Here is a 23,444-nt window from a genome sequence, read left to right as displayed (position 1 = left end):
AAGACAATTGGTCCAAAACTCAGCTTACCGTATTGACCGTATTATCACCAGAACCCCAACAACTGAACACGTTACTCCACTCCTTAAACAACTGCACTGGCTCCCTGTCCAATACCGTATTGACTTTAAGATTCTTCTTCTCACCTTCAAAGCCCTCCATAATCTCGCTCCTCCATACCTCTCTGAACTCCTTCAGCCCTACACTCCATCCCGAACACTCCAATCCTCCTCTTCCTCACTGCTTTCCACTCCTCCTGCCCGCCTGTCCACAATGGGGTTGAGAGCCTTCAGCCATTCTGCTCCTCGCCTTTGGAACTCCCTCCCGCTATCCACCCGTACCATAGAGTCTCTACCCACCTTTAAAACCTCCCTCAAAAGGCCTACCCCACATGACTTCACTCTCCATCAAAATAATGGATAGATTGCTTTATTTTCATTTTCTATCTCAATCTTTTAAATGTGTTTGTTTTAATTTAATTATATTTGCCTTTTTAACTGTATTTTGCTTGTTTTAACTGTAGTGTTATGTGAGTGCTATGAAAGGTGCCCATAAGTAAAATGTATTATTATTATTAATTTTATTATTGACGACGAGCATCCGTCTTAAGGTTTCTGTTCAACATCTTTGATCAGTCAATTAACTTAATATGAGTTTAGTATAAATGTCTTTACTATAAATTCCTGTCTTTCCTCACTGAGCTTGTCATGGTCATTCAACTATTTTTGGATTTTCATGAAATACAAAAAAACTTTAATCGTATTACCATAAGCATTGCTATCACCATTATCTGTGGCTTTTTATGCTCCTGCCCAGTCAGTCCCAACCAGGTGTACTTGTACCTTGTGACTGCATTAATTGTAAGAAAATACAAATTAAGATATGATTAAAAAACAAATCCACATATTGTGTTTAGGCGGAAAAAGTATATCCTAATAAGATTACAAATTGGTGTGCTACAGATCATAAATAGCCTAAATGTATTGTCATGGTAACCAGAAAGCTATAAACAGCCATGACATTTTGAATGCACATTCCACACCTCTCACCAAGGAGTCAGCTGGAACACCGTATGCCTTGAGATTGCATGACAACTAGTTAGCAAGCGAGCAGAGAGGTCAACATCGTTATCTAAAAGTAGTGGATAAACATCTGAAATAATTAGCCACATTTAACATCCACTATGAAATCAAATGCAATGACCAGCTTTGGAACATGACAGGTGACATTAAGTTGCTCATCTGGGATGTGGGGGTACATCGGACAGGAAAAGGTTAGGAACCACTGCTCTTCTTTTCTTGATTCTGCACTTTTCCCATCGCTATAGATACACGTTCTTGCAGGCAGGAAAATGTCTGGAATAGCTGTTCTGTTCTGGCTCAGTTATTCTGTTTGAGGCTCTCTGCTGCTCTTTAAGGCAAAAAGAATGGAGGGCAGATGAATGCCAAGGGGGAGGAGGAAGGTCGAAGAAGCGAACAACCTAAAACAACCTGTTACTATGGCATCACCGCCCCCATGCTATAAATAATTACCTCAATCACCCGGGAGGCAGCCGAGCCAGGAGCCTTATCACAAATCTAAATGCATTTAGCTTTTTGACCCATTAAATTCCTATTCGCTTAGACACACACATCTGATTGAATTTCTGCGTTTTGTGATATCTTTTATTCTCTTTTCCACTCATTCTCCACTTCATTCCTTTTCTGCTTACTCACGGCATTTGGCATATTTAAGAGGATCAGCTTTTGGACACACCCGGTGCTCGTCCTCTGCGGTGAGAAGGTGCTGCGTGAGCTCTTCTGCCGTTGCAACTGTGCTGCAGAGCTGAACTCCAGGAGCTCCAACGAGAAAGCCTTTTAAGGGAAGGTTTGAGAGCAGCGATACGGAGGCAAACAGAGGGTGCACCGTAACAAATGCCTGTTTGTCATTTAATCTTATATTCGGTTTTGGAGTGTCATTTCCTCAAAGGTGTTGGAATATAAATATATAAGTGGCGTTTCGGTTGCTTGAATTTTTCTTGAACCTTATGAAATATTTTGAAGACGATATAGCCGAATGACCCCACACAAGAAAATGATTTGCAATTGCACTGGATATGAACCCTACTGGGAAGACCTCACTATTTTGCTTTTAGACTTGCTTTCTATGCGGTGTTTTAGAGGATTACTGGGACACGTAGAACTCCCATGGACATTTATCACCCATACACCTGAAACTAATATCTATAAAAATCTATAAATGAGCAGTGTCATATGTCTGACATTATTTCAACTGGAATCTGCTCAATAATGTATTCCTGACTGAAAGTCACTGAGGATGAGGATCCCCCTCAACACTAAGCAGCACTTTCCTCGCAAACAAATCCTCAGACACCTGCGTGATTGGGGGTATTAATATGGAACCTTCTCGAGGCTCTCCCATCATGCACCCCTTGTGAATGAGATAATTTGTCTGGAGGCAGGCGAGGAGATCGTGTGGCGCGGCAGCCGAGTTGATCCACAGTGATTGACTGTAATGCTCCCCGTCAGACAGGCTCATGGAATGAGACTTAGCAGCTGGAGACAAATCAATTTCTCCATCCCCCCCCCCCCCTGCCTCCCAGCAACCGCCCTTCTTCTCCTCATCTACCTCGTTGCCTGTCCCTTCACTCCTGACAGCATCTGATGGCATACCCAGCAGACCATCACACTGACCTGTGTCAGAAATCTGCTACACTGTGTTGGACCACACACCTTAAACACCTCTGTGCATGCTATTGCAGTTTTTGCAGATTTTTACACACTTAAAGTGAGTCGTTAGACAAAAGCATCAAAACCTTAACCTTTTGTAACCATGCCAAAAACAAATGCACCAAAAGTACAAACACATTTTCTGCTTTGCACTTTGTTTGCAATTCTGCAACACACTTCTTCATTGAAATGCAAGTATATGTTCTGTATGAGAAAATAGGTATACAAAGTACTAAAGAGAGCAGTGTTGTGTATAAAGTACATCAGTGTGTTGTTGCTGCTTTGAAAGAGTAATTCAAGTGGCGCATGTGTGTATCATTTGTGTAACCAATCGGCAAAAACTGTAACTGACAGTCATCTGCTGTGATGGGTGCAGATCATTCCTCTAAAGCAACACTTCACTTTAAAAGAACATTTATCTCCAACATCTGTTGAATTTCACCATCAGCATTTCTCCCCAGCTGCCAATATTAAGAATCCAAACAGGCAAATTCACTTCTTAAAAAGCACAGTCTGATACACAGAATAAAGTCACGTCACATAGATATGCTTTTCTCTGGTTGGGATGTTTTAGAAAAGCTATTCTTAGCTGTCATAAAGGGAAATGGCTAGTATGAGTGACTGGTGATGCATGAACTATGAGATATGTGTATTAAAAAATGAAATGGTCCACTGAGGTAGAATATCTCTCTGAAATCACAAAATGACCCAACACCACTGGAAAGAAGAACATGACATTTATATACTAGACTGTTACACGTTGCAGTTTTAAAGCAATAGCAGACACTTTCGGAAATATGCTTATTTGCTCTTTTTCCAAGTCAGATGAGAAAACACCTCCTTTATATCAAACCGTTAAATTTATAAGGCTACAGGTAGTAGTCGGTTAGCTTAGCTGGAAACAGGTGGAACCATCTAGCTTGGCTCTATGCACAAGGGTAACAATACAGTATCTGCCTGGCCAATAACTAGTGTGGGACATTGCCCCTAATTAAACCACAAACTGAAATGTATTGTTATGGATTAAATGCAATATAATGTGTTAGTTAGTGATCTTTTCAAGAGTTGATACCTTTGGACCTTTTGCTAGCCCCTGCTTCCAATGTTTATGCTAAGATTAGCTAACATCTGCTGGTGCTAGCTTCTTATGTAAAGCAGTGGTATCAATATTCCTATTTAACTCTTGAGATTTTGGAAGCGTTCTGGTGTGTAGTCCGATTAGTGACCAATCACATTTGAGTGAGCTTTGGTTACATGCAGGTGATCATTCCATGTGGAGAGCAAAAGAGGCGTAACGCATTGGCCCAAATGCAATCTCAGAACCCATCGGCTATCGTCTAACAACGATTTAGCTTTGTATTAGCTCCTTATGTGCATTCATATGTAGATATCTGTTTGTAGATATCTGCTGGTATCTGTTTGTAGTCTCTTAACTTCAACTCTGTTCTCGCATCTCAAGTTGCTAATCGGACCCGGCACACAGAAGAGGAAGTTTTGCCTCCAGATTACCACTGGCTACACTGAAAATCCCGAAATATTGTCCGGAGCCCCGGGAAGCTAAATTGTTGGGTTCCGAGATTGACTCTTGGCAAGTAAGCGAAATTCCCTGCAATAAATCTCCATTTCCTAAAATGTTGAGCTATTGCTTTAGAATAAGCTCATTTCAGACATGCAGCACTTTTATTTTCCAGTGAGTAGGCCTACATTAAAGATGCTAATTAAAACTGAGTCCCAGTTCACCGTCCTGTAGGCAGCAACTGCAGTTAAGAAATAGATTGTACAGTAGTTTTATTTTACCATGCAACAAACTTCTTTTAATTACTTTTTTATATAGATTTTTTATATTATTTTAACAGATAGTATGAATCAGTCAATATTAACATCCCTAGCCTAAATACATTACTGTTGCATACCCATAAGTCTTTGCCCTGTGCTGGAACTATATGACCATCCGTTGTCCCCAGCTGTGCTATGTATATCCTGGACCGGGTCCATAGAAAGGACAGCTCATAGTCCCAAAACCGAGGACGGTGCATAAGCAGAGGAACACAGATGGGAGGGAGTCACTGTAGCTGCTGGCTAAAAGGCACTTCAGGGTCTATTTATATCAGATGATTGCTGTTCCTAAACTCACTCCAAAGCACAACTCTGCATACACAGCCATTTTATTTGAAGCCTTTTTTTCCAATATAATGGCCAACAAAATAGTCAAAGTGTGCAAGACTTTGTATGTGTGTTTACACAAGAGTGAGTGCATTGGAAAGAATTTTAATGTGAAGGAGCACCTTTTTTGCATAAAAGCAGAGCAGCATGTAGACAGTCATTTGATCAAACATGCTATACATTTTTTGCACGCACTCTACATGTGTTTTGTTGGGCACAGGCCTGCAGGAAACACGAGCAGGGGATAAAGGGCCATGAGGCTTCTAAAGCACAGAGTGCTTTAACATCCACTACTTCTTCTCATGTATGCTTATCTGGCTGAAGGCTGTGTAAATGGCTTTCTGTTGGAGGAGAGTCCCCCCGGGGGAACCGTTCCACTCACAGACAGTGACAGGCCGGTAATTCCCCCACCCCTCCATCCACCTAACCAGCCCTCGCCAAACCAGCCCAGACAAACATCTTGATTGTAATTGAATTTTTGGGCCGGGGTGCTTTGTGACAGAGGACAGATTGGGAGAGAGAGAGAGAGAGAAGGGAGGAAACTGAGGATGAAGATGGTGGAAGATGGAGTGGTGCAAAGGTTAGAGCAGTGACAGAGGTTGAAATTGAATTGGAAGAAAGAGGAAATAGCAAAGTGTTATATAGGAAAGTGGATGACAGTACAGAGAGAGGGGCCAAGGACAGCTGCTCGGGATTAACTTTGTTCCTGCTCTAAATTCTTAAAGCTCATGATATGTATTCTGTGACGCAAGTGCATTGTTCAGATACTTGCCTGTCTACCTGGAGAATTAAAAAGTACATTCACTAGGCAGCAGATGAGGGACGATTCATTCCAAGACGACATCCAAGTTTGCGCTACAGTACGTAAGAATGACAATTCATGGCGATACCCGAGGGGGTATGGCAGAGAAAGCGGCAACAGCAACATATTTGCAGAGGCGGTTTAGAACCGAGATGCCCCAGCTCAGAGTATTTTCCTGTATCTGTGTCACATGGGTTTCGCCATTGATTCCAATGGAAGAAGTGAACGTGAACACAGATTATGACGCTTCCTTCGCCCCATAGTTACCAAAGTAAATATTGGACTGATTTTTTTCACAAGCCACATATTTCCAGAACATTTTGACATTAAAATGGCATTTTTCAGACGGACATATCAGAAGAAAATTAACTTTGGTTGAGACATGTTTCTGTCTCAGGGACAAACTCTCGCGAGACCTGGCAACACATACAGTACCAGTCAAACGTTTGGACACACTTTCTCATTAACTTGAATGGGAAAGCGTGTACAAACTTTTGACTGGTACTGTGTAAGCTAACGTCATCTAATGTTCGCCCAAACAAAACTCATTTTCGTGATGCTAAATATGTACGTCATGCCTGTTTAGGAGACGGGAAGTGTGTACCGTTTCATACCACTGGCGCAGCATGTAATCTTTAGTTATAGAGAATCTTTGATATTTGTTTCTCTTCAAAACTCTCTGCCATTGTTATTGTCATTAGTTCACAGTCTGCTGCTGTAGGAACGTATAATAGACCAAGCAGCATTCATCCAAATGTGTAGTAAAAGCAAGTGTCACTGCGTTTGCGTTTTTTAAAGCAGTTGGTACACTGCACAGCACAGATAAGCTTCCAATTTATCAAATGCAACAATCCACACTGAATCTGAGAGATGTGGTAACCGATTATCAAACTGACTACAGTGCCTGACGGTCAGCGCAGCGGTGAGTAAACTCAGGTTTTCTTTTTTCCCCAACATTAACCAATAAAGGCCTTTTGATGTATTACCACACAGCAAACGCTACACAGTAATCGTCCAATCGCTCACCTGCTGATCTTGATCAGACATATCCTCACACATCTCGTCTTGTTATCAGTTAGGTATTAGATGACAACAAACGCCTTACTCATGATCAAGGCCGGAGTCAGTTTTGGACTGAGGATGGTAGTGCTTATGCTCCACTGACTCCATTGTCTGCATCTGATGGGAATTTCCAGTAAGAGTGTGTTCACACCAAGCATGATTGCAACAGTTTATAAAGTCTTTAATATGGGAAGAGGAGAGCATTGCTATTGAAGCCTGTCTCGGAAATTCTCCCATAATAGAGATGGATTTCCCAATGAGAGAATTGTCTTCCAAGAGTTTATTGAAACAGTCAGTCAATCGTTTGCAAATGGACTCTCTGAGCTTGGAGAGCCGAGAGATACTGTATGAGCTTCCATCGTTTTTGTTCATACAGCCGCGTGCGTCACAACTGTCTAACAGTCTTTCAATTTCACCTCTTTGGGAACCGGCAGTTGAACTTTTTCACACGAGAAGCAGAAAAGACAAAGGAACACACTGCGCAATAAGGGCATAACTTTCTTTCTTAGATTATTTTGTGGGCTTTTTATGGCCTTTAATTGACAGGATAGCTTGAGGACAGGAAATGGGAGAGAGAGAGCGGACGACATGCAATAAAAAGGGCCGCGGGTCGGGTTTAAACCCAGACCGCTGCCAAGGACTCAGCCTACATGCTCTGTAGCTCACACTCTACTGGGTGAGCTACAGGTCGCCCCAGAGCATAACTTTCTATCACAAACCACAACTACTTGCTTAAAAATGTTTGTGCGTTTGTCATTCAAGATTGCTGCAAAATATTCCAAACTAAACTCAAAATGAAAGTTTCTAGCAGCATAAGTTGATTCATGTTGACATCTGACTGAGACACCTGTGATGCTTTGCGAGCCAAGCTGAATTTAAATTCTGCGTCTCCTTCTGCTCAAAATCCAGGTTTCTCTTCACGTCTCCTGAGCTGTTATGAACAGCAGATGCCGTAATTTGCAGCAAGGAGTGCTGACGAGTCAATCCCGCTTACATCGACAGGAAACAGATTTGTTTTCAGAGTAAAACTCACACTTGGGTTGGTAGCAAAGAAAAACAAACAGTGGGTGTGATCACACCAGTAGAGTGTGATCACAAACACGTTGACAAGCTCCAACGTCATATTTGAGGGGTTGGGGGGAAGGATATGTTCTCGTGCCCGTTCCTGTTTGTCCGTTGTGAGCTTTACTCACTGCACAAGTCTATAATCTGATCTGTCTGTCTGGATCATCTCGCTCTTGTGTGTCTAAAACTATTTCTCAGTCATATTTTGACAGTTTGCTGCTGTAATCCAGATGTGCGATAGGGGATTTGTAAACGCCTTTTCACGCCAAACATTCTCATCGTTTATTGTTCTCTCTCTCTGCCTCTGTTTGTCCCTCTGTCACCTCACAGATTTTATTTAGTCAGCGGTGGAGTGCCCCTCATCATCTGCGGGGTCACGGCAGCCGTCAATATAGACAACTATGGCAGCGGGGAGCAAGCGCCGTAGTAAGTCCTAGAATTGCTTCTGCTCTCAATGTTGAATTACACACTGTGTTGGTGCTTTTTAAATGTTGCATGTGTGTATACAGAAAATGTGGTTAAAAATAAGCGCTGTTTGTGCACAGTTTCAAGGGTAATTTACTTGTTTTGTCTCAACCTGGACCCTATTTTCCAATGCATTAGTGAGTGAGAACACCGGTAGCCACGAACTGAGCTGCAATGTAACCCTATAGGGCAAATGTGCATTGTCAATTTTGCTGTTTTTGCAACTGCCAGGCTCATATTGTTATTCTAAGTGTTTTACAACAAATTATGGAAAGGACCCATACAGAGATAGAAATGTTTTGGAAATCAAAGTATTAAAATGCACCGGTGTTAATGTGTGTTGCAGCTGCTGGATGGCGTGGGAGCCCAGCCTGGGAGCCTTCTTTGGCCCCGTGGCCCTCATCGTCCTGGTGACGTGCATCTACTTCCTCTGCACCTTCATCCAGCTGCGGCGACGCCCCGATAAGAAGTACGAGCTCAAGCAGCTGACGGAGGAGCAGCAGAGGCTGGCTGCTGTCGACGCGCCGACCCACTGCCACCAGGGAGCCGAGCCCGGAGCCCTGGCTGCCCCGCCCGGCGGGGGCCACTGCCCCGCTGGCTGCCCAGGGGTTCCCATCAACCCCGCGCTGCTGGCCAACGAGCACTCCTTCAAGGCTCAGTTACGAACGGCGGCCTTCACCCTTTTCCTGTTCCTGGCCACCTGGACCTTCGGGGCGCTGGCCGTGTCGCAGGGCCACTTCCTGGACATGATCTTCAGCTGCCTGTACGGTGCCTTCTCAGTCACCCTCGGCCTCTTCATCCTCATCCATCACTGTGCCAAGCGTGATGACGTTTGGCATTGCTGGTGTTCCTGTTGTCCCGGACGACAGGCCAATGCCTGTTCTGGCGCCCACGTGCCTGCTCAGGCGCGGCCCAAAGTCAACGTGAATGGAGACACCCCCGGGCATGGCCACAGTCACGGCCAGTGCCACCATGACTCGCCATGTCAGGGTAAAGCACTGACGAGCTGCGGCCACGGCAGTTTAGGTCGTTGTAAACACGCCGCCCTCCCGTCCTCGCATAATCACGTGACGTGTCTGGCGCCGGTGATGCCGTGCTGCGCCGCGCTACATAGCCAGCAGCTGATGGAGGAGGAGCCAGCGGCTACACACGTGCTGCTACATGCCGACCCGGAGGGTTACCGGCCGGGCATCCAGTTGCACCCCTGCCTAAAGAGCAGCACCAGGACTAAAGGCCGTCACTTCAGCCGCCGGGCCGGCGCCGCTGCATGCGCAGCAGGGAGTGAGAGGGAGTACGCCTATCACATCCCCTCCAGCGTGGACGGAGGCAGCGTGCACAGCTCACACACTGACAGCCCCCACAGCACACACGAGCGTCACGCCCACGTCTGTCCACATCTGGCCCACGAAGGCCACCAGGATGGGCATCACACATGCCATGCCGCGCCAGCTACGACGCACGCGGCCCTGGCGTGCCATAATCCCTGCCACAGGCATATCTGCTGTGCCAAGGCGGACCTTTTCCCTTCTCTGTGCCCGGCAGAGGCAGGCGACACAGGAGTTTTCCTGTGCGGCTGCGGCAAAGTTGCCGAGCAGGACCCGATGGCAACACATCACCATCTGGAGATGCACGCCCCGCGCAGACAGTCTTACCCTCAGAACCCGCCCAATCAGAATGGGATTCTAAAGGGGGGGCTGCACGAAGGACTCCTATACACCTCAGACAGCACAGGGAATATACGCACTGGACCCTGGAAGAATGAAACTACTGTGTAGTGTGGGGGCACCCCTGTCTCGTCCCACCAAAAATAAACCCTCGCCTCCCTTTCTAGAATACAAAACAAAATGAATTGAACAACATTTTGAGCATCACAATCAGCGTGGGATATTTTTATTTTAATGTCCTCATGTTTTTATGTGTGCCGTTTTACTGTACAGAAATCGAAATGCTCCCTGATGAGCGTCCATACACAGAACAGAATCTCCTCCATCAAGAAGAATTTATGAAACGTGTCACATCATACCATCAGATGTAATTGAAGGTATTTCCACTGTTCCATATTACTACATCCCTCTCTCTGTATCTCTCTATATATATATTTATATATATATAAACAAGAAAATGAATGGTTGTATGTATGAATATGTGTGTTAGTGCTCAAACACGCTGCAAGATTTTTTTTACACTCAGAATCTGAATCGACAGTGAACCTCCAGTACTTTAAAGAACTCTTGGCATCCATGTTTTAGACGACTAAACCAGCAATTTTAGACATCATGGGTATTTTTGCCATTCAGTCGGGCTACTGTGAACATCTACTCGAGATTTTCTAAATAATATACAAAGATCCTTTCGCTTGCCAGAGATGTGATGGATGCCAGTTGAGTTGTGAAAAATTCAAAGCAACAGAAAAAGAGAAGTGACATTAAAATGTAAGCATCCTCTTCCAGGTTGGTATTGACCGTGCTGTCTGTATGACGTCTTCACTGTTGTGTTTCTTTTATTCTGGACAGAAGTAAATAGTGGCAACATCAACAGCAACAGCGTTGGCCATTGTGAATAGAGAGTTGGTGTCATTGAGTCATTGGATCCAGTCCGATTTCTTTTATTAATGCCACATAGAGCCAGGTCTCTCACAGCGAGTTGATTGCCAAACCAGTGTGCAGGTTTTTTTTGTTTTGTTTTTTATTCTGCAATCAGACATTATAACATCAGCATATGATTCTTATTCTTATTATTCTTATCATATGATACTGATTATGTCAAATCAAACGTTTTCGGAAAAAAAGACAGTGAATGTGATTATAGAAGAAACAACAAGCTGCTTTGGGAATCCTGCCTGTAAAATAAAATGTCCTCTTATTTTTTAAGAAATAATACGTTTTTTTAAGAAATAATAAGCCACACACACACAGACGTGCACGAGCACCGCTGCGTCGCTGTATCAGAGCAGAGTGGAGAAAAGACCACAATTTCACTCATCAAAACTACCAAATAACTGCAGCAGCGGCAACGTTTGCGGAGTTTTCTCCTCCATCCTCCGGTAGACTTGCAGTAACTCCGGCTGCGACGACGTACACTCAGCTTAGGCTTGTACACGGGAGGGGTAGAGTACGCGCTGCGGGGCAAGGAGGCATTTCATTGGTTCTTTCCAAGCAGACCGCGAGGCAGCGATTGGTGGGCGTTACAGCAGCTACAGATGACGGATCGTATTCGCTCCTTTTTTCAGAGCCCATGAGTTATTTATTGCTGTCGGGGTGTAAAGACCATTTCAAACAAATATATATATATATATATATATATAAAAAAAGTGTAAATTGGTAAATGTTACCAACCCTGCCTTTAACAGAACCTAATAAAACATTTTGCATCAACCTCACCCACTATTAGATAAAGCCACAAAATGACACATGGCAAAAATAATTGCAAATGCAGTCCTTTATATTTGATCTATTTTTCATTTGTCTTATAAAAGCCCCAAAGCATGCATGCCTTGTTGTATGTAGCGATGTGATATATTTTAACAGTGTCAATGAATGCCCATCCATGGACATATTATTTGCCTCGACTGCTGCAGCTTGCCTTTTTTTTTTTCTTCATTTTTTGTCACACTCTTGGATTAAGCCTATTTCCCAACAAATACTGTTTTATTTCCCACTGGTGATCTTTAGATTTATTCTAGAATCCAGTCCAGAAAATCACAAAGCTCATGGTTCTGCTTTGGTAGATAACTTACAGGAGGAGAGGCCAAGATTGAAGTATGGATTTTTATTACCATGAAGGTCACATTCTTCTCTTTGAACAATTGCCACTCAAAAGAGAAGGCAAAAGAGGCTCTGTATTGATTTAGAAGCACTTGTTTGTTGTTTTATGAATGATGATATTGAGTATGATGCTCCACTCATACATTTCGTCAGAAAAGCCAAACTTTAAAAAGAAAAGGTACAACCAAGCAGCGCATATAATCTCCCAGCAAACCCTGCTCTCGCAAAAGCTCCTCGGCATGCACACCATCTCTTTATCCATCTTGTGCACTCTTGTCTGTGTATATAGAATCAGTTTCTGCAAATTATTTTATATGAGATTTAAGCTATTTAAGAATAAAATAAGTCTATATGTAAAGAAAGTTGTATGGGGAAAAAAAACCCTGACCTCTCAATGTTAATACTCAGTATCTGAGTTTAGAAATGTCCTTTTTTTCTGTTGCAACTTTAGTTGTCTTCATAAAGTATGCAGACTCGCCATGTGTTGTGAGTTTATCCTGTCATATCAGAAATAGAAAATGCACTACTCATTAATATCATTTGGCCTGCCGGAATAGAATTTGTCACTTACAGTATGTTTATTATAGAAATGTTTGTTCAGACAAGTGACAATAGAAAAGAGAAATATTAATATGATACTCCCTTTATTTAGATGGCAGGCTTTAAATAGTGAAAGGAGGCCCTAGTAGACATCAAAGATGATGCATGAACCTCATAACTTTGCACAGTTATTTCCAGGGTCTGGACAAAATGGGATATTATGGGCCAATCGTATGAGTTATAAAACAGTGGCCCACAATTGATCATACAATACGGGCTCCTTTGAGCCACCTTAGATGCTGGCAGTCAGTGGCCCTGGCTTTACAGTTATTGGAAAGGGATTTGTAACAGTATCACAACAAAACATTTGAAATCAGCCTCTCCCTCTGAAGCCACATTAAACTGAGACAACATTGGGCTAGGTTAATTGCTGTACAACATGTCTATTTGTTGGTGGTGTGTCTTAGGAGCAGCCCGAGCTTCTCAGTGTCTGTGAGACGATGTGTTTTTGGTATCATGGGCCACCGTAGGCCAACTTCTCTGTTGTCATCAGTAGCAGATGTACTGCCCTAAACGAGCTTGCTAACTTAGTTTTCGGCTCACCAGACGGCTGCTGGAATATATTCACCTGTGGTACTGTGACAAAACCTAAAGCCAGTTTTCACTTTTTTCTACATTGACACAGATTCCAATAAATGTATTTTTTCACCATGCAACGGATGAGAGCATCTTTGGCGCGTGTGTGTGTGTACGTGAGCAGAGAGTGCATTTAAGTTATATGACGATGAATGGGAGTGAAAGAAAAAGCCAGTTTATTTTTTGTCTCAATTCTCACCGTAATGTGTTTATTTCTTCTGACAGCGTGATGGCGATTGAGATACCTTAAGGAGCCACCACAGGGGAGGCATTCAAATGATAGCAGGCTTGACTGCCGCTGTGTGTGTGTGTGTGTGTGTGTGTGTGTGTTGAGCATGCCCAGACGTTGTACACATACATGTGCACACATCACCCAGGAAATGAGACAGTGTGTCTTCCACGCATCACAAATCACATCCAGGTTTGACAGGCCATGAAACGCCTGAGTACATTTAATATGCAGCTGGATTCTTTTTTTTCTTTACCAAGGCCACAAGGCTCTCTTCCCCCCCCCCCCTTCCTCCAATCAGATTACTTGTCTGACTGAAAGCCATGTGAAATGTCAGACCCCATCTCTCCTCCGTCTACTATGAAGACCCTGACTGAACATGAGTATTGCAGGCTGTCCATTAAAGGTGAGTCATGGACGTCTGAAGACAGTACCTTATTTTGCCTTCTGCAGTGCCGAAAGAGCTGCAGTGGCGATTATATAGATAATGAGTATGAGGCTATGATGGCTTTAGTTACCGAGGGGTGTCTTTACACAAATGAGTGTGTTTTCGTTTTTCCGCTTCCATCATTACCACAGAGAGTCAGTAAAGCAAAAGGATGCTTCACCATGTGGTTGAAAGACTACAGGCCACTTGCGGTAGGTTGGACCGCGGTGGTTGGTGAAGGGAGAAATTGGCCCAGGATGGCATCTGTTTCATTAAAAATTAATCTGGCTTTAGTAGCACAGATGTGTGTTTATGATACAATTAACAGTGTTTTAATTTCCTGTAGTAATGAATAGGTCTGTAAATAAAGAGTATGAGCAGAGAGAGAGAGTTGGGGGTGGCTGGGGGAAAGTGAAGCGAAGTGACAGTGGGCCTGAAAAAATACCAGGCTGTTCTCATGAACCGTTTGTACATAGGCCTATACCTACAAAAAGTTGTGCACTGTGCACCGCATGTATTCCACGTATTTATTGCTTTATGCACCACAGTAACTGCTGCAGATAAAGGCCTTTTTTACTTTTCTCGACCATTGTCGCGCCTCGTAATTCATTTTCAATTAGAGGCGAGCGGGCAGGTAGGGGTGCGCGGGCAATCTGACAGGCAACGCAACAAGCGGGCGCAATCCCGTGAAACTGTCACGTTCGGGCTCGTCACACGCTGCAGGAATTGAAATGTGTTGAACTGCGCCAGCGACGCACAGTGCAAATCAATGAACAAGAGACTGATTCTTGCTGTTAGCGAGTTCTCTAAAATATAAAACTGTTTTCTAAACAGTTATCAGGACATACAGTAGACAGTGGGGGCTTTTGCTTGTCAGAGCATCGGCCTAAGACTGGATTTATTTAACGTCCGTACTTATGACTAAGCTAATTTAGCTGTCAACAATAACAGTCCGTGGTTAGGAAAGACTAGTATTGCCACTATTTGTTATAAATCGACCTGTGATTAGGGATATATGATATGAGTACTACTTTGTCGGGACCGATGTTTTACCAAACCACAATCTTTTTTTTTTTCTAATCTTATGCTGCGTTCATGCCACCTGGGAATAACAGGGACCGCCCCTGTGATTATGTTGTTTTTCTGACTGACAGCGTTCACATCATTGACATATATAGAATGGACCAACAGATCCCGTTGCTCTGGATGGAGACCAGTGAAGGCCATTAGAAGCACTTTTCCAGTGAGCGCTGAGCGTTACTGCGCAGCCTCCAACTGAGAGAGACGACGTAAATGTGACGTGAGCAACGTGTCTGAAAGTTGTAAGTCTTTTATACATTGTCATGTTTCTTTAGAAATAAACAATGGACAAATAGAGTCTTTAAACGCTTCAGATGTAAAGTTATTCGCTGTCAAAGTGGCGCCAAAATGAATGGCAGTCAATGGGATGCTAACGGGAGGTGATGGCTTGATAGCATCAAAATGGCTCCATAGGAGGTTTGGGTTGTGAGGAGACGCTTAACCCTTGGTTCACATGGCCGGGATGCGTGTTCTTCTTCTTCTGTTATATTGGCGTTTGGCATAACAACTTTTTGCATGACTGCCACCAACGGTTGGCCGTAGCCTAGGGCATCAGGTGTGTGAAAACATGGAGGCCACAATAACAAAAGATTTGCTGCTGTTTTATACGAGCATAGAAACAGCACATGGACAGCTGTTTGTGTTATCTGCAGGACGAGGAACGGGACGAACGGGAAAGGACACGGATAAGGTGTTGTTTTTATACATGGGCCTATTTATGAATAATTTGAAACATGTTATGTCTGTGTGTGTTTCTTGGCAGAGGCGTTTGTCCACAATAAACAGTTTATTGTCATTGAAATATGTTCAGTGAACCAAAGTCGCCTACATCAAACGTCAGTTGTCAACAACACATCATCAAACTGGGAAACTCTGTTAGCAAAATCTAACCCGAGTTTCCCACCTGTGATTCCCACAGGAAGGGACGTGAATGATGACGTTTTCACTCGGAAAAATGTTTTTCCGATGTCTATGAACGCAGCATTAACTAGTGGTTTTGGGGTCTAAATGTAACTGTCGTTGCCACATGACGGCTACCTTTTGTCTGCTACACTCAGCTGCAACAGCAACTGAAAGGGCCGTCACCTGGCGGTGCTCTGGACCCGACTCAAAGCCACCTTTTGTCGGCTAAATTCAACTGTAAAGACCGCCAAACTTAACTGTGGCCAGTCGTCACGTTCGCCTAATATCATAGGATATCATACGAATTGGTGTGCATACGTTTTTGTACGATATCATATGAACCCGTTCATTAAATTGCGTTATAAAAAATACATAAGTTGAATGTATTTTTTTCTTGTGTGAGTAATCAGATCTGGAATAACAACATACAGTCTGATCTGATTTCAATGAGGGTTTCATATAATGATGTAGGAGCTGCACATATGATCGGGGGCATGATTTTCGAGTCTCTTTGTAGGCCCATCTCTTGACACTTGCTTTTGTCTTTCATTGACAGAGATGAGAAGGGTTTCTTTAAGTTTGTAGATCAACTTGACAACATGTGGCACGCAGACGGTTTATTTTTTTGACACAAGTAGTGTATGTATGCTTTGTCTTACGTAATCACTTATCGGCTTTAATTTCTTATAGGTCATGTTATCCTGTCTCTATATGCCTTCGGCTTCCTCTCTCACTCTCTTTTAACATCTTACATGTTTAGCCACTCTCTCCCCACCCTAATAACAACGCCTGCTCCAGCCTTGGCAAGACAAGACTTGTGATAGAAGGCTGGTGATCGACATGCTAATGCCGTCCTTGACTTAAATAACATGCCGGAGACTGACAGGGGTGCGAGAGCGAGGCAGAGCTGCAGAGTGAACGGAGAGAGAGACAGAGAGGGGGGATTTGGATGGATAGTTTGAGGCTTACGGGAAGAAAGAAACAGAAAGTGTGAGGTGGAGAGATCAAAGAGGAAGAGAAGACAGAAAGAGGTAGGCAAAACTTCTTATTAGATATCATCACTCTGGTTCTTGGAAGCTACATTTTTAATGGGGGCTGTGTGTGTCAATGAAATCTCTCCGTGTGTGTTGGGATGTGTGTGTATGACTGAATGTGCGTCTTAAGCTGCAGACACACTGACCAGATGGCAGAAAAGGCAGTTGGACTGATCAGTCTCCCCGAGTTGGTCAAAAAAATGCCTCGGAACACACCAAAGTAGTAAGACGTAATACGTCTCCATAACAGCAGGCTAATCTGTATTGTCGCCCAAAAATGAAGACTGGCAGCTGATTGGACGAACGCGTCACGTGGGTCTGGTTTCTCCGGAAATTCAAAGACAGACTGTCATGGTGGCTTGTTCAGAATACGATCTCATATTGTACTAAAATAGTTCACCGAAACATGTTTCTGAAAACATTTTAATAGGCCGTGCAGTTGCTGAATCTGTCTTCATTTCAGATCGACAAAGGTCAGTTTAAAAGATTTTCGTCAGATTTTGAGAGACTCTAGTCACTCTCATTCCACTCCCCGTTTCCGGGTTAGCACTCTACCAATCAGATGGGTCATTTGAGTCCGACTGCCGGCAGTGCCCGCCCCCGCCGATTATACATGTCAAAATCGGCCAAAATGAAGGCCGACGGCCCCTCGGACAAAAGACGGCACGGAACACACCGAACAGACTCGAGTAACTGACCTCGCCAGACTGTCCAACGGCCGATTATCGGCTTGGTGTGTCTCGGGCTTAAGGCTACTGCAGTGGTGGAAAGTAACTTAGTACATACTCACGTGCTGTACAGAAGTATTACTTTGCCTGTTATGTCTTCTGTCGCTCTGGAAGACAAGTCTGAGAAAATGACCCTAATGATGTCATAATGTCATCAGGGTTATCTTGGCTTGAACTTGGACGCTTACATTTTTTTTTATGTAAAGCTGTTCTACAAACTTTTTAAGTCTTTAAACTTTGCAAAGTTACAATAGTAACTCCCTGGACAATTTTCAGATACCCCTTTGCTACGTTATACTTCCAACTCACTACATGTTAGCGGTAATACTGCACTTTTTTGCAAATTAGTATTGTACATGCTAAATCTGTGTCTAACAGACGTTACGAATCATTATAGTATGAACTATGTATATGTATAAATGTGTATAAAATAAAAAAAAAGCCGCTACAGTGCCGTTACAGTTGTCCCCCAACTGCAATGACAGTGCAGAGACTGAGGGTGCAGATGTGGAAAACCCTGAAACGCTGACCAATCAGAGCAGACTGGGCTTTTTCGGGAGGGGGGCTTAAAGAGACAGGCGCTAAAACAGAGCGTTTCAGACATGGGGTGAATACAGGTATATTCAGGCAGACGGAATGAGAAAAAAATGTGTTTTTTGAACATTAAAGCAAACATGGTCTAGTAGAAACCCAAAATACAAGTATGAATCTAAAAATGAGCATACAATGGGACCTAATGTTATTACTAACATCAGGGGCCTGTTTCACAAAAGCAGAATTTTTAAATCCAGAATAACTGATAAAGTGAGGCTTAACCTAGTCTAATCTGTGCATCCTGGCTTGGTGCGTTTCACGAAGGCCAAGCCAGGCTGAGGAGGAGCGACTAGGTTGAGCCAGGCTGAAGTAATTCAGATAGATGCACGTTCACAGCTTTCCTTAACAGACCACAATGTCGATAACAGATTTACTGTATGTTCACAACTTTAAATAACAGTAGTTAACTGAACAGCAATATGCACCTGTTGTATTTTAATGCAGGCTGATAACAATAAGGTAAAACCACTGCTGGGTGAACAGAAAAGGCTCCAGGATTAATAAATCCTGGCTGTTAGCAGGCTAGCTGTACAGAATAAATCTCCATGGTAACTTAGGTGCCTCTGCTTTTGTGAAACCGAGTCAAGACTAAATTGAGCCAAGATAACTGATAAATCCTGGCTTAATCCCTTGTCTTGGTTTTGTGAAACAGGCCCCAGTTGTGGCATAGGTGTTTGCCAACAATTGTCCATTTGCACATCCAGCTAACATGTAGCAACATTAGCAGTCATTTGGAGTCATGTTTCTGGCCACCTGATGAATGTAATTCCAATATTCACTCTCTCAGTTTTGGTCTCCACCAACTCTTGGAAAAAATATTGGGTTGTTTAACTTGCTAAATACTCCACTATCTTTCACTTACTGAAAATGTGCCTGCTGTGGGGAGAAACAATAAGATTGCTTCTTTCAACATTACCCATTGCTGATATAAGAACTATTGATTAGTGCAGCTTTACTTAAAAGATCTGAACACCTCCACCACTCGCGTTAGTGATGATGCAGTCATAGTTAATCAGAGATGGAGTACTCGAGTCCTAGACTTAGACTCGAGTCGCTATTCTCTGGACTTGTGACTCGACTTGGACTTGCTCACTAATGACTTGGACTCAAGGATTTATGAAATCGTACTAGAGCATCCATGAAATACAGTGTTGGGGATTAACAGAATACATGTACCGGCGTTACGTATTCAGAATACAAATTATGAGTAACTGTATTCCGTTACAGTTACAATTTAAATAGTTGGTATTTAGAATACAGTTACATTGTTGAAATCAATGGATTACAGGACGATAGTTCTCTGTTTCACGGGTTTATTCACTCTCGCAACTCCATGCATTTCCCAGAAGCCCCAATATGAAAATGAAAAAATTAGCTATTTGCGTGATCACTGATAGAAGTAAAGATGGAGCCGGAACCGGCACAACAGAGCCAGGGCAGAAATGCGTTTCTATCTTGGAAATTCAAACAGCATTTCACATTAAATAAAGAGAAGGGAGAACGAAATATAACTGTGCACTGCAGTGCAACTTCTGCTTGCCAGTAACCAACTTCCTTTCAGCGTCCAAATTACTCCACCTCCAACCTGAAGAAGCATCTTAAAGTAAGTTATTTTTAGCCAAGGGTAGTCGTCTGCTGTAGTTTTACTGGTCACCTTGCTATTTTATAGTTTTATAGTTGTAGACTTTACATTCTCCTACATGCTGATTTACTAGCGCCAGAGCCGTTGCAAGACTAGCCCCATTTGACATGTTAGCTAACGTTAGCTAAAATTAGCTCATGGTAGCTTAGACTGCGGTTAGATTTTTGTAGTATGCAGTTCGGGACTACAAATACAATAATCTATCTGCTTGTTTAGGTACACAATCAGCCAGTTGGAACAGAAGAACACACCAGAATAGGCCTGTTTAGTAAGCTGTATGTGATGGCCGCATTCCTACTTATAAAATGCAATTCAATGTGGAAGTAATCCAAGTATTCAGAATACGTTACTCAGATTGAGTAACGTAACGGAATACGTTACACATTACATTTTTGGGCATGTATTCTGTACTCTGTAACGGAATACGTTTTGAAAGTATCCTTCCCAACACTGATGAAATATGATTTGGAAGTTGGATCAAGTTTCTGTGTAATAGGCATTGATGGCCATCACTGCCTATTACACATAAAAGTAGTCCGAAATCTCATCCAACTTTAAGTCCTGGATTCAGACTTGATTCCTGGACTCTGACTCGAGTCCGATTCAAGTTGCTATTGTCTGGACTCGTGACTGAACTCTGACTCAAACTCAGGTAATGGTGACTCAATTCGGACTCGACTCAGACTCTTCTTTGGTGACTCAGACTCAAACACTGGGCACTCGAAACTTGATTCAGACTCGACAGTTGGTGACTCGACTACAACACTGAGTGACGCAGTGATTGATAGTGACGTGTACGCCTACGAAGCATGTTGCTCTGTCATCAAACATTCTCTTGGAAGATACAGCCTGCTTTTCCTTCCTTACACTGACTTGTACTGTAGTTGTTTGCCTGGCGGGCAGTGCACAGGGGCTCCTGACATGGGAAAACAAAAACAGCTCTATTGGTTTCTTTGTTTGTCATAGCTATGTTTCGCATCAGTGTAAGTCTCCCTCTGCAGAGGTTGCCTTCCAGCCAATTGCTATCTCTCAGCTTCCCTCGAGAAGAGCTCTGAAGACTATCATCGCCTGTCAAAGCACATGAAAGTAATGAACAAAAAACCCTAGCCTATTTTACCAACCTCAGCCCCATTCTGCTATTTCACAGTGGCTTACTGTCAACACAGCCGCACCTGATTTCCATTCTATGATGTGACAATCTGAGGTGGCTTCTCATTTTGGCAAAAAGACTTTGACGTCTTGGTGAGTGACACATCTGAATATTTTCTTGAACTTGTTTTCTTGTCACAGCCATTGGCCCCTGCTGCGCTGCTGAATTTCGTAATGCATCAAATCCTTTGTGAGTATTGTGATGCATGCCAAAGACTAAGTCAGGTAAGTGTGAATATTACTGCTCTCGCTCTAACTAAAAGCTGTGTGTTGGGTTCCGGGGTGACAGTCCTGTGTCTCCACTCCCTTCCCCCGCAGCCCCCTCTTCGTTATTTATAGCTTCCTCAAATGGTGACGCAACACGGTACAACAGACAGTAAGCAAAGAATCATGTGATGGTTTTAATGCAACAATCCAGTGGATTATGGTGGCCTAAAAGAGGCTCCTACTGCAGTCTGGAACATCAAGGCGCAAACATGACAGCCAAGCAGGCAAGGCTTCAGCCGGCCAGCTCCCCTTCCCCTCCTCTCCCCTTCTTCCTCCCTCCTTCAGCAGAGAGAGAACAGGACAGCTGGGGACGACATGGTGGGCAAAGGACCAGGGAGCAGGGAGGAGAGTTGAGAGGATGGAGAGGGAGGGGTGAGGCCGGGAGATTACGCTAAAGGAACTGTTTGTTATGGGCGTGTTGAATCCTACACAGCTGCCAATAACCGGTGTTCACCTCCACCAGTCAAAGGTTATTAAACAAGTCAAAAATGAACTGAATGCATTAATAAATAATAGTGTTGGTTAAATAGCCTAATTTTTCCTTTAACCTCCAATCAGTTGCTTAAAGAGAGAACTGATTTTTACTGTTTCTTTCAAGATCCCCTATTATGCTTTTTTTCATTTTTTCCCATCTTTTAGTGTGTTGTATAGGTTATTGTGTATGTATAAAGTAAAAAAAAAAAACAAAAAAAAAAAAAACACATTTCACTCCAAATATAACTTTCCTTCCCACAGATAGCACTTTTTCTCAACTGCCTGAAACGCCTAGTGCACATTCCTGTTTGAAATGATTGAGAATGCCATTGTTTGAATTTGGTTGACCAATCACAGTGTGGGCCAGCTGACCAATCAGAGTAGACTGGGCTTTTCGGGAAGGAGGGTCAAGACCTCAGGCAGAGTGTTTCAGGCAGAGGAGCTGCAGCAATGGGCAGTACTCTAAAGGCCCCGACACACCAACCCAACGGCCGACCGTCTGCAGAAGCGAGGCCGACTTGAGTAGTACGTGTCCATAACAGCAGGCGGTAGTAATCTGTATTGTCGCCCAAAAAATGAAAACCGGAAAAGACCTAGTAAACACAGAGCACGCTGTCGTCAGTCATTGTTTTCATCAGAGAGTGTTGATAGCAGTCAAGAAGGAGCGTTGTTGTCATTAATCGCTGAATGGAAGAAAATACGATGGCTAGTAATAAGAAGATACTGGCATTGTCAGCTCTCGGGCTTCTTCTTGTGGAAGAAGCACTGATTCGCTAGTCAAGGGCTAGCACTCCACCAATCAGATTGGTCATTGAGTCCGACTGCCCACTGGCCGTTTCAACAAGTCAAATCGGCCAAAATGGATCCCGACGGCTCCTCCGACTGACGACGGCAAGGAACACACCGAACAGACTCGAGTCACCGACCTCACCAGACTGTCCAACAGCCGATAATCGGGTTGGTGTGTCAGAGCCTTAAGAGAAACATAATATTTGTTTTTTGAACATCAGAGCATGTAAACCTTTTCTATTAGACCCCAAGAGATACAAATATGATGCTGAAAAGGAGTATAATACAGACTCTTTAACTTCTAATCAGTTGATGTACACCAGACAATTTTATAAAGACAATAATTCCTGCCTGTATAAAACCTTACTGCTCTTTGTCGGTTTCAGGCCTACATATTGAAAAATAATTAAGACCCCTCATTAAGACCCCTGACCCCTGAACAGTTCACTGAAAGGGTTAAGGCACCACCCATGAACTGCAATGTCCAGCGGGGGGCCTTCGTTGCACGCCATTGACTCTGGAGAATTGACATTCCCCATCTCTCTGTTCTCTAATTCCCTCTACTATTGTTTCTGTCGAATAAAGGAATAAAATGCCAAATTATAGTCTTAATTTTCTGTTAAGTGTCCGTGGCATTTCTAGAATCCTGCCTCGGACCCTACAATATTTCCATGTATATTCCCTCATTAAGGATTCATGGTACCGACTGTGCGCTCCACACTTTTATTTGTTTCCATGTGCTCTGGGAATCTCAGATTACAAATGTCCAGTCAGACTCTTGAATAGGGTTGGGTACCGTTTGAACAATCAAACACAGAAACTCAATGCAAGTTACCAGAAAGGAGCAGCGCAATGCCCAGGTAGTGCCACGAATCCTCCACCTCCCATTGTGCTCTCTCCACTT

The 23,444-nt window shown here is 43.4% G+C and overlaps 1 protein-coding gene across 1 annotated transcript in view; it reads left to right on the top strand.

The window, feature by feature from the left end:
• The window catches only part of adgra1b (adhesion G protein-coupled receptor A1b), a 213,048-nt gene extending 201,502 nt beyond the window's left edge, over positions 1–11,546 (top strand). Inside the window, exons 18-19 of the mRNA XM_078273676.1 lie at positions 8,150–8,245; positions 8,631–11,546. Coding sequence (XP_078129802.1) covers positions 8,150–8,245; positions 8,631–10,059 — 1,525 coding nt within the window. The 3' untranslated portion in view covers positions 10,060–11,546. The remainder of the gene's footprint in view (positions 1–8,149; positions 8,246–8,630) is intronic.
• Positions 11,547–23,444: the final 11,898 nt, after the last annotated feature.

Source organism: Sander vitreus, chromosome 17, assembly GCF_031162955.1.
Source record: "Sander vitreus isolate 19-12246 chromosome 17, sanVit1, whole genome shotgun sequence".
In the NCBI taxonomy this organism is placed as follows: domain Eukaryota; kingdom Metazoa; phylum Chordata; class Actinopteri; order Perciformes; family Percidae; genus Sander; species Sander vitreus.
Note: the sequence above shows the minus strand (reverse complement) of the source record. Positions and strands in the feature narration are given on the sequence as shown.